The following is a 12,560-nucleotide window of genomic DNA, read 5'->3' as shown; positions in this document are numbered from 1 at the left end:
CTGACTGGGTGAAAGACTACTTGAAGGGAAGAGAAATGAGAACAGTTGTAAGAGACAGAAAGCTGAAGTGGAAACAAGTAACAAATGGTGTTCCCCAAGGCTGAGTATTGGCACTCTTAATGCCATCACAACATCTTACCTTCATCCATTCCAATCTTCATAAATGATATGGCGGAAGAAATTGACAGCGATATAAGTTTGTTTGCCGATAATGTAGAATTTATGAGTAAAGTACAACTCAAGAAGACTGAAAAGTTACAAATCTAGATATAATAACAAGTTGGAGCAAAAAATGGGAAATGGAATTTAAAAAGTGTAATTTTTTGGAAATTGAGAAGAGTGAAATAATACCCACAGGTCGATATAAATTGGGTGGTGGATTATTATCAAGGAGAGAAAAATGAAACTTAGAAGTTGTCATACAGGAAAGCCTGCCACCTAAAAGTCACATCAGCAAATTATTGGACAAGGATATGGTGAAGATCAATTTCAATGATCAGACCAAAATTAGAATAAGTGAAAGTAGTATGGCAATCACATAAAAAGAAACATATAGGGAATTTAGAAAGAATATAAAGTAAAAGTGGTTCCTAAATTAAAAGATTTCACTTATGAGGACAGACTGCAGGAAATTAATTTGACAACTTTGGAAGAAAGAAAAGTAAGAGGAGATTAATTATCATATATAAACTATTTGACCTTGAAGAGATAGACAACTAAGAGGATACAATATGAAGTTGATGAAAGAAATATGCTTAAAAAATGTCAAGAAATTCAGTTTTTCATTTAGAGCGGTAGATGCATGGACTGGATTAAGGCAAGATGTTGTCATGGCAAAGAGTGTCAAACAATTTAAGGAAAGACTGGACAATTATAGATATGGAGACGTACTGCACGAGCATAGCTCAGCCCCAGTATACTACAACTAGGTAAATACATACTGGCATGCATGCAGTATAATAAAATTATACTAGGGTTATCAAGAACATGCTAGGGTCAGTAAGGGTAGTATGTGTTGATTGTAGCACCAAATAGTGACAATGAGAATGGGACTGAAATGATCATTGCTCTATAGGTCTTCTGAAACATCATTTTTCTCCATTTGGAAATGTCAAAGCTCACTTCACCAAACATTACCTATATTAAAAACACTTTGTGCATAAGCATTATCATTGCTCATTATGCCATAGCCTATACCTATACCATAGCCTTTATTAATGATCAAAACCCTTTGCAGGCACACTTTGACGATGACCAATTTGAAACCAAGAGAGCTGATGTCAAACGGAAGCTCAAGTGGAATGCAGTACCAACTCTCTTTTCTCATCGCAGCATTCCAAAGCACAGGAAACCTCCTGTTCTGCGAGCCTTCCCAGCACCTCCTAAAGAGGAACATGTGACTCAGTCTGATCACACATACACCTCCATGGAACGAAGTGATAAAACATCCAGTGTCTGTAAGTTTGAATTTCAATCCTGTACCCAGTATTATGAAATATTGATCTAATCTAATCAACATTACTCAAATACTTTCCATCCCTTTCAATCTCCTATCCCTCTTTTAAATATTATATCACAGTTCCTCATATTTTACACGTCCACCTTCCCATCACATCTGTAGCACTCATTCCATTTCTGTAAGTAATCCTCTAAGTCATTTAATTTCTTTTCATTCTCTCAATAAGTGACCACACCGTTTCAGAGTGCTGCTTTGGCCATCACCAGTACTTCACCATTCATTCCATCACCTTTAAAAGACATATCAAACCTTTCGTGTACACTTTCATCGCTTTCACTATCCATTCTATTCATGCCTTAAGAACCTCTCAAGTAACTCATCTCCTCTGCCTGGATCATATATCTTTGACCTTCATTTCAAGCCCATGTCTTACAATCATCTGTAAATATTGGTACTATAATGCTAGAAGTAGCAGTGGCAGCATTAGTAGTAGTAGTACTGTCTCTTATATCTAAATTCTTACTGTTCTACTTTACATCATATGCCCAGTTTTGTAATCCCTTACAAAGTACCTTTCACTCATACATACTTCCATGTTTGTCTGACTGCATGGCGGGCTTCCTCGATGCATCCGCACTGGGCGAGTCTGATAAGTCGACAAGTGACTGTAGTATCCTAGAGCTTTGCAGACCAATGGAATGACAACATGAGTTTCAAAAGGGGATGCATAAAATAAATTTTAACCAACAATTATTTTGTAAAATTGCTATTTTACATTTTTTTTTCTAGCTGAAGATAGTGACCCAGGGGCTGAAGATTGCATGCAAGAGGAAAATGAGAGCATTCAAAATGCAGGGAGCATAACAGTTATGAGGCTGAGACAGGAGATCACAGAACTCAAAGTTAAACTTCAAAACACGGAGAAAAGAACTAGAAGAATATTGAAGGCAAAGATAAATCAGGAAAAAAAAAATGCTAGAATATTTAAGCCAGACCAACTTAGAGCCAGCCCTCACAAAAGTTAATATGAAGGGGGATCAGTGGTCATCTCCAGCAGTAAAGGAGGCCCTACAATTTCGATTTGCATGTGGAACATCAGGTTACAAATTACCCCTAAATCAGCAATATCCATTTCCATCAGAGAGAACCTTGCAAAGGAGGTTACAAAACATTTCTTTTCAACCTGGGATTCTTAGACAAGTTTTTGACTTACTGAAGGTAAAGGTAATAGGAATGAGTGACAAGGAAAAAAATTGTTGCCTCACACTTGACGAGCTATCACTAACACAAAGTGTGGAATATGACACAAACAATGGCAGCCTGCTTGGGAATGTAACACTTCCACAGCACACCGGAAATGCTGACCATGCTCTTGTTTTCATGCTGGGTGGCATCACAACTCGCTGGAAGCAAACAATTGCTTATCATTTTATAAGCAGTAGGGTCGTGTGGTCACGACCCGGACAGTCTTGATTAACCAATGAACGATCGAGCCTAGGATGACGTCAGAGCTATGACGTATGAGGGAGGGCGGTCCTAACTAGACGCCATTTGCAAACCTCCCCGCCGACGCTCCGCTTGTAAGCATGGTAAGAATTTCGATTTTAAGAGGTCGCGATCTTAATTTTCGGCATCAGGATATATTGTGCCATGACCACGAATAAGGCGTGATCAACTTGTGATAAGTTTTGTTATGTAATATAGCCATATTGGCATAAAATCAGTGATAATACGGAGTGCCTAAACAACAATGGACTCGTTTGGGGTGCCCGCTAAACAAAATTATGCCGTGTTCTCGACTCGGACAATTTTTGACAATTCATGCAAATTAAGTGTACTGGAAAAACCAATTAAAAAGTGAATGATTGCATAGTTCTTACAACTATAATGTACCATATGTGAGATAAAGCCATGGAAAAGGCTGGAAATGGGTGTTTGCCACGGCTAAATATCGAGTGATTTTTCGAAGTGTTTTATTGATGGAAGTGAATTATTTTTAGCATTAATATGTGCCCCCCATTAGTGTTTACTTCTCCAAATTGAAATATTTAACCTAGGCCAATTGTTTATATTTTTTACGAATTTTTAAAAAAATGATGTGCGTGGTCTCGACTCGGACAGTGTGCACGTGATGTCCGAGTCGAGAACACGGAGGTATAAGAAGGATTTTTTTTTTTTTAAATGACTCTGTCAATCACTCTCATTTTAACCTAAAACCAATATTAATACTATATATTAACTCTTATAAAATTATTGATGGTTTAAAATAATTAAATATGGGTGATTGCCAAAGTCAAACATAGAGTCAGTTTTGAGCTATTTTTTTTTGTGCAAATTAATTTTTTTTAGAATTAATATGTGCCCCCCAATAGTGTTTAGTCTTCCAAATTGAAATATTTAACCTAGGCCAATTTTTAAATTTTTAAGAATTTTTTTAAATGCAAGGTCCGTGTTCTCGACTCGGACAGGTTTGTCCGGGTTGAGAACACGGAGCTAGGAGAAGAATTTTTATTTTTCTAAAATTTATTAATTGGTCAGGCAATAGAATTTTAACATGGAACAAATATTAATACTGTTTATTACCTCGTATAAAGTTATTGATTGTCTAAACTAACAAATTATGGGTTTTTGAAAAGGTCAAAATATTTTTTCATTATGAACTTATAGACAATATTCATTATGTCTCTAATGCCATTTATCTCTTTCAGATCCTTCGTGCCTCGCAGCCATGGTTCCCATGCCTCGCAACTACCAGCCGAGGAACATCCTAACCACGGATAGGACCAACTTGGAGAAGGCATTTAACCACCGCATTGAGACAGGCTGTAGCATCCGCACTGCGTGCAACCTTTTTGGAGTGAAGGCTTCGACTCTTGGGGTAAGCTTGAATAAATCTAAGCCCTCTTAAATTTTAATTTATATGGGTAGGCCTAGGCTAGCCAAAGAACTTACCTTTTTATTTCAGGCCTATGGGTAAGAACTTTACTTTTCATTTAGCCTATAGGGCCTATGCTCCCCACTTTACCTTTGTTTTATTTTTTTCAGGATGCTTTCACTCGGTCCCTCAAGGAGAGTGATGGGAGGACGTTCGTGCCTAAGCACCAGAACATCAAGAAGGTTTTCACTGATGCGCAGGAACACTTCATCGAGGAATACTCGATCAAGATCGCGCGCATGTTCTACGGGCTGCCGACGAGAGCTTTCAGGAGGATGGTCCTGAAGTATGCAGAGGCTGTTGGCAGCCCGGCTATTCCTGATGTCTGGAGGAGGGAAGGTATGGCCACCCGTGACTGGTATTACGGGTATATGTTCCGTCATCCAAGGCTTGCATTGAAGGCTCCGGAGGGCATGTCACTTTCGCGCGCGATGGCTTTCAACCGCGTAAACGTTGAAGTCTTCTTCAAGGCTTACGTGGAAGCTGTCGAGCGACACAGTTTCATGCCAGCCAGGATCTTCAACTTGGATGAGAGTGGCTTGTCCACTGTGATGAAGCCATGTAAGGTTGTTTGCGAGAGAGGTCGTCCTGTTGCTTCGCAGGTTGCTCGGGAGAGAGGCAATCATATGACTTTCGTGGGGATTGTTAATGCTGCAGGGCAGGGTTTCCCTCCAGTGTTTATCATCGCACGAAAGAAGATGAATGCTGATTTTCAGAGAGGGGCTACTCCTGGAACCACAGTGCTCTTGCAGGCTAACGGTTGGATGGACCATGAGCGTTTCGTGCAGACACTCGAGCATCTCCATAAGGTGTCTTATTCTTCAGTGGAGAATAAGATACTGCTGATAATGGACAATGCCGAGTGTCACATGAGCATTCATGCGGTTGAGTATGCGATACAGCATGGCATCGTAATTGTCACGCTGCCACCTCATACTACAGCCAAACTCCAGCCATTAGATGTAAGTGTCTTTGGCCCCTTCAAGTCTGTCCTGCGATCCATTCAGGACGATTTCAAACTCTCAAACCCTCACGTGCCCATCACGGAACATATGTTGCCAGAGATGGCGTGCAAGGCCTGGGACAAGGTTTGTAATGTCACCAACATCACCAATGGGTTTCGCGCTACTGGCATCTTTCCCGTCAACCGCAACATCTTTCCAGATGATGCGTTTGCTGGGGCAGAAGTCACAGAGCAGGCCCCTCCTGATGATGATGATGATTTGCCACAAACTCTTGCCGCACCCTTGACACCATCTTCATCGGAGCCTGACCAACCTCAGCCTGGACCATCTGGAATAGGTAGGATGTCACCAGCCTTCTCTGCTTCAGCGGCTAGCACTCCTGAAGCAGCACCCCAACCTCGGCAGACTCCAACTCCAACAGCTTCATCTCCTCCAATTCTCGACGTCACTCCCGAAGCTGTGCAGCCCTACCCGAAGGCTCCTCCCCGCCCTGCTGCCAGAGGGCGCAAGAAGATCCGCGCCTGCATCCTGACTGAGGATGATGAGGCTCTTGGCCAGCTGCGGGAGAAGGAGGAGAAGAAAGCAGCCAGAGAGGAGAAGAAGCGGAGGTCGGAGGAGAAGAAGAGAGAGAAGAAGAGAGAGCAGGAGGCACGACAGGCGGCAAAGAGGAGGAGGAGGTCTGAGCCAGTTGAGGCGAGCAGCAGCGATGAGGAGGCTGCCGACAATCCTGCACTGTGTGACGACTCATCTGAATATTCAGATGAGTTTGCAGAAGAGCTCGAGCATGATGCTGCCTCCTATCCTTTCGTCCAGAAGGAGCCAGAGGTGAGGGACTTTTTTTTAATATTTCAAAATTTGTAGCCTATCCTAGCCTAGATTATGTTCATCTATTGCATAAGCAAGTCTAGAAGAAAATTTCTATTTAATTGTCAAATTTAGTAGCCTAGCTGAATGGCCTTTGATTCCCCAGTGCTTGGTTTTAAAGCCAAATTCCTTATTCATTCATTCCATATTCATTCTTTTTTTTCATTTTTTTTTTTTTTTCCCCAGGTGGGTGACTTTGTCCTGGTCCAGCTTGTCTTCCAGGGGAAGAGGTCTGAGGAGCTTGTCCACTTTGTGGGCAAGGTCATTTCCCTGGAGGAAGACGGGCGGCTGCAGTTGGACTTCCTGAGGATAAAGTCGCCCTTGCTGAAGGACACCTTCCACTTCCCAGCCATCGGGGATGTCGACAGTGTCGACCGCAGCAGGGTGTTGGGGGTCCTCACAGTCAGCACGGGGACCACCCAACGACAAGCAAACCTGATCAAGGTCCTCCCTCCCTTGAGGGACTTTAACATGCATTAACCCTTTAACGATCATGGCGCCATTCGGCCGTTTCGTCTAGCTAGTTTAGTTATTAGCTAGTTTAGTCATTAGTTTTTATACAGATTAGAATTAAAGTTGTAAGTTGTATCCCTATTCAGTGTTCACCCATTTTGATTTTCCTAATAGAAAGAAAACAAGCCATACGAAAGAAAAAAGGCGTAGTTTTAAGGAATTCAGTTACCTTTTTTTTTATCATATATATTTTTTTATTACATTGATATTTTGCTACCAATTGTTTTATTCCACCTTTCAGTGTCATGTTCTGGATGTTCTTAGTAAGAAAAAATATAAAACATTGGTGTAAGTGTGTTTTTGGTGGACCAAAACATCCGTCCGGGTTGAGACCACAACCCCGTCCGGGTCGTGAACACGCGGTCTCGACCCGGACAGAGAATTCTGGATTTTAAAAACGGCTGTAAAACCAATACTATGATATCTACAGATATGAAACTCATAGCATAAGATGGGGAATTAGTTAAGCTTTCTTTTAAGCACAAAATCTCTCCTGTAGCTCAATAACTTTTTTTTTATGAATATTATTCACTTTACTGTCCGGGTCTTGAACACATCACCCTACCACTGATGGCACCGTTTTCAAAGAAATAATTCTGCATATCATTCATAGTGCTTCTAACATCGGGCTTCATGTTGAAGCAGTTACTTGTGATATGGGCAGTGCTAATCGTGCAATGTGGAGAAGTTTTGGCATATTATGTAGCATAAATGATCAGACTGTGCACAAGATACCCCATCCACAAGTCCCTGGCAAATGGCTATACTTTTTGGCGGATGTACCACATCTCTTCAAGAACATCAAAGCAGCCCTTGTTAATAGGAACAAATTCATCCTCTCTGACAGCACTGTGGAAAACACAAATTGAACTGCAATGTAGTCAGTGTTGAGCCACTGGAGGATTTATCAAGGTTTCAAGGTGACCTTCAGCTGAAACTAGCACCAAAGTTAACGATGGCAATATTGAGACCAAACCATTTTGAAAAGATGAATGTGTGTAATGCCACACGGGTGCTGAGCCATGATGTCAGTTCTGGCCTGAGGTATCTGGTTAGTAAAGAGGGAAGGAAAGAGGATTATTTGACAACAGCATGGCTAAATGAAACACTCAACCACTGGTTTCAGCTGATGACCAGTCGCCATCCTGTAATGGCACTCCGCAAATTGCACCCCACACGATATTATGAAGCTGTACGCTTCTTACAAGGAGTGATTCATATCTTTAAAACTATGAGGATTGGAATCAGGGGAGATTGGAAACCAATACAAACAGGAATAATTATTTCAACATACTCTGTTTTGGTCGTCGCAGAGGAGCTACTAGATGCTAATTATAAATTTCTTCTCACATCAAGACTGACTCAGGACTGTCTAGAAAATCTATTATCTTTAGTACGCCTGAGGAAGCCTGTGCCTTCTCCTCTTTAATCTCAGTATGCACTGAAGATGATAAGTACAGCTCAATTCCTAGCCCTTCCCTGTGCAGGTAGTTATGAGAAAGATGAAGGGGAGTTCCTTGCTGACTTTTTAGATAGGGAAGTGGTATCTTCACTAGAACCAACACCATCAAAAACATTCAAAATATTTGTGGCCAGTGCTTGAGAGAAGTTGTAGCAGTACCCAGTCAAGCACCACACCCAGCATCAGGATTGACTGCCATTAAGGAATTAAAAAAGGGGAAATTTGTTGAAGTGTCAGAAAAAGCATATGGCATGCTCTTCCAAGTAGAGCTGGTAGTTTAGAGGAGCTGAGAGTGATTTGATGGGAAAGTACAATATCAAGAAGGTGCTTACAGATGAGGCAGAACTCAAGACAAGAAAATTTGAATTCCCCACCTGCCATAACTGATTGCAAAGTTCATTAATGTTCGATTACACATATACTGTAAATAGAAAACTGCTGAACTTAAAAACGGTGCAGGCAATCAGGAGGAATGTAGATCTTGGGAGCAAAAGTATAGCCATGAGAAAGCTGGTAAGAAACATCAATTAATCAAGACAAATGGTAAAAAGTATTTTACACACTGAAATATGGTACACTGAACACATGTCCAACACATTAACAGCCAGAACCTTTTTATAACTACTGACTTCCACCCTACTCCACCTCCAGCTGAAATGCTTTGGGTTCCACGTTACAAATCTCTGATTTTCCATCCCTGCCTCCTAAGCCTGCTCCTGCAATAACTGCTTCCACTGGACTTGTCTCTCTCAGACAAAGGCACTATCTACCAACACACCAAATCCTACCAGTCCTGACCTTACAATCAACATCTTGACATATTTATATCCCTTCAGGCTGTACTTACCACCCTCACCACAAGCATCAAGAACTTTGGCAAGAAATCTGCATCATCAAAGGAAGAACTGGTCCCCGTGTTGCCTGGGGCTATGTACCGTGTTACACCACCACTGACAAGGCGCTGACCAAGGTAGTGATAGTGTTGCAGTTGAAGAAGAGAATAGCTACTCCTGCAGACAAGAAACTGCTGGATAATAATGATGTCGTGTTGCAATTGAAGAAGAGTATAGTATAGCTACTCCTGTACACAAGACAGATGGACAGTAATAGTGTTGCTTCTGATGCAGTCCCATGTTTCAGACAATAATCACAACATAGCAGTGAGGGAAGTTGGGACTAGGAATATGATAGGTATGTCTTTAATGGAAGAGACTTGTATGCTGATAATTCATTGTGAGTTTCTTTAAGCTGTCAGTCATTTTAAATTAACAACCCCTAGTCAGGATGGTTAACGCATGACACCCTCAGCGCAATACTTGCTTTGAAAAGTAATCCTATTTTATATCCCTAGTGCCCATACCAAAAAGTGAAGGAACAATTTATCCAGTAGTTCTAATTACTTGCCTGTTTAAAACTTGTGGAAATTATGATTTTAAGAAAAACAACTTTATAAAGTGAGTGACAGTGTCCCCTAACTGCATGGCTTTATTAAAGTGTTCTCTACTATAGTGAAATGTGATTGGCGTGATTGTTTTTGTGTTGGCTCCTGCGGGTCCTTTCCTCCCCGCCGCTCTGCCACACAGCCCCAACACCTATCTTTTACTCTCATATGCTACCTATTGCAAACATATGAGAGGAAGAGACAGGTGTTGGGACTGTGTGGCAGAGTGCTGGGGAGGAAAGGACCCGCTGTAACTAACGCAAAAACAATCTCACCAAAATGTATCATTAATACTCATATTACTCACTGACTTTTCATTGCTCACAAAGGTGCCTTTGATAAATAACATAGATGTTATTATGGAAGAACATATTATTGAAAGTGCTCAGGGAAATTTATTAGGTTGTATTAGATATTATTTGCATATTAGGAAGGCCAAGGTATGCCTACAGAGTCTTTTCTTAGCTTGAGCTAGGAATTCCTAAGTACTGTAATTATTATTTGATAGCTTAATTGAGAAGGCTTTACTTTCGTCATTTCCGTGAGGTACTGATGTTATTACATACATATGCTGATGACACTTTTCTACAGGTGATGTTCTCAACACCTTTTTAAACATTGTTGTCATGCTGGACTTTTTTTTTTTTTTTTTTTACAGCTAAGGAGACAGCTCAAGGGCGCAAAGAAAAAAAAAGAAAAAAAGGCCCGCTACTCACTGCTCCCGAACAGAGGTTAAAGGAGTGTCCAAAATCAGAGGTTAATTTCGGGAGGAGAGGTGTCCTGATACCCTCCTCTTGAAAGAGTTCAAGTCGTAGGCAGGAGGAAATACAGATGAAGGAAGATTGTTCCAGAGTTTACCAGCGTGAGGGATGAAAGAATGAAGATGCTGGTTAACTCTTGCATAAGGGGTTTGGACAGTATAGGGATGAGCATGAGTAGAAAGTCGAGTGCAGCGGGGCCGCGGGAGGGGGGGAGGCATGCAGTTAGCAAGTTCAGAAGAGCAGTCAGCGTGGAAATATCGATAGAAGATAGAGAGGCAACATTGCGGCGGAATTTAAGAGGTAGAAGACTATCAGTATGAGGAGGAGAGCTGATGAGACGAAGAGCCTTAGCCTCCACTCTGTCCAGAAGAGCTGTGTGAGTGGAGCCCCCCCACACATGAGATGCATACTCCATACGAGGGCGGACAAGGCCCTGTATATGGACAGCAACTGTGCAGGGGAGAAGAACTGGCGGAGACGAGGAAGCTGATTTAGTAAGAGATGAGATATGAAGTTTCCAGTTAAGATTTTGAGTTAAGGATAGACCGAGGATGTTTAGTGTTGAGGAAGGTGATAGCTGGGTGTTGTCAAAGAATAGGGGATAGTTGTTTGGAAGATTGTGTCGAGTGGATAGGTGGAGAAGCTGTGTTTTTGAGGCGTTGAAGGACACCAGGTTCTTCTTGCCCCAATCGGAAATAATAGTAAGGTCTGAGGCTAAGCGTTCTGCAGCCTCCAGCCTTGAGTCGTTAAGTTCCTGAAGGGTGGGTCTTCTATTAAAAGAAGTTGAATAATGCAGAGTGGAATCATCGGCGTAGGAATGGATAGGACAGTTCGTTTTGGAAAGAAGATCATCAATGAACAACAGAAAAAGAGTGGGAAATAGGACAGAACCCTGTGGGACACCACTGTTAATAGATTTAGGGGAAGAACAGTGACCGTCTACCACGGCAGAAATAGAACGGTCAGAAAGGAAACTGGAGATAAAGGTACAGAGAGAAGGATAGAAACCGTAGGAGGGTAGTTTAGAAAGCAAAGATTTGTGCCAGACCCTATCAAAAGCTTTTGATATGTCCAGCGCAATAGCAAAAGTTTCACCGAAACGGGTAAGAGAGGATGACCAAGAGTCAGTTAAGAAGGTTAGGAGATCACCAGTAGAACGCCCCTTGCGGAACCCATACTGGCGATCAGATAGAAGATCAGAGGAAGGTGCTTTTGAATCTTCCGGTTAAGGATTGATTCAAAAGCTTTAGATAGACAAGAAAGTAAAGCAATAGGACGGTAGTTTGAGGGATTGGAGCGGTCACCCTTCTTAGGTACAGGCTGTATGAAGGCATACTTCCAGCAAGAAGGAAAGGTAGATGTTGACAGGCAGAGGCGAAAGAGTTTGACCAGGCAGGGTGACAGCACGGAGGCACAGTTTTTAAGGACAATAGGAGGCACTCCATCAGGTCCATAAGCCTTCTGAGGATTGAGGCCAGAGAGGGCATAGAAAACATCATTTTGAAGAATCTTTATAACAGGCATAAAGGAGTCAGAGGGGGATGAGTAGGAGGAATATGCCCAGAATCGTCCAGAGTGGAGTTTTTAGAAAAAGTTTGAGAGAAGAGTTCAGCCTTAGAGATAGATGAGACGGCAGTGTTGCCGTCAGGACTGAGGAGTGGAGGGAAAGATGAAGAAGTGAAGTTGGAGGAGATGTTTTTGGCTAGATGCCAGAAGTCACGGGAAGAGTTAGAGAAAGCAAGGTTTTGACATTTTCTATTAATGAAAGAATTTTTGGTTAGTCGGAGAATAGATTTGGCACGATTTCGGGCAGAAATGTAAAGTTCATAATTAGCATTAGTTTGAAGGCTCTGGTACCTTTTGTGAGCTACCTCTCTATCATTGACTAGTCATTTGTTGCATTACTTTCATAAAGAAAAAAAATATTTTGGGTCACTCGGATTCAGTGTTGTAGATTTATAATGCTAAAAATTAATTATCTTCATAACACCTTGGAATCCCAAAATGAATGTACTGCAAAAGCTGTGTGTGTGTGTGTGTGTGTGTGTGTGTGTGTGTGTGTGTGAGAGAGAGAGAGAGTAAGTGAGTGTGTGTGTGTGTGTGAGAGAGAGTGTGTGTGTGTGTGTGTGTGTGTGTGTGTGTGTGAGAGAGAGAGAGAGA

At 41.7% G+C, this 12,560-nt stretch overlaps 1 protein-coding gene across 3 annotated transcripts; it reads left to right on the top strand.

Annotated features, from left to right (window-relative positions):
• Window positions 1-2,916: 2,916 nt before the first annotated feature.
• Window positions 2,917-6,950, top strand: LOC127001105 (uncharacterized). Of its 3 annotated transcripts, XM_050865277.1 has the most exons (5): window positions 2,917-3,048; window positions 4,168-4,337; window positions 4,505-4,733; window positions 5,559-6,184; window positions 6,410-6,950. In XM_050865277.1, exons 2-5 carry the CDS (start codon window positions 4,188-4,190, stop codon window positions 6,701-6,703), a joined length of 1,299 nt encoding a protein of 432 aa, XP_050721234.1. In that variant the 5' UTR covers window positions 2,917-3,048; window positions 4,168-4,187; the 3' UTR covers window positions 6,704-6,950. The 3 variants fall into 3 exon arrangements, with proteins under 3 accessions (XP_050721234.1, XP_050721232.1, XP_050721233.1); XM_050865275.1 differs by having other exon boundaries at window positions 4,505-6,184; XM_050865276.1 differs by lacking the exon at window positions 6,410-6,950 and having other exon boundaries at window positions 4,505-6,398.
• Window positions 6,951-12,560: the final 5,610 nt, after the last annotated feature.

Source organism: Eriocheir sinensis, chromosome 20, assembly GCF_024679095.1.
Source record: "Eriocheir sinensis breed Jianghai 21 chromosome 20, ASM2467909v1, whole genome shotgun sequence".
NCBI lineage: Eukaryota > Metazoa > Arthropoda > Malacostraca > Decapoda > Varunidae > Eriocheir > Eriocheir sinensis.
Note: the sequence above shows the minus strand (reverse complement) of the source record. Positions and strands in the feature narration are given on the sequence as shown.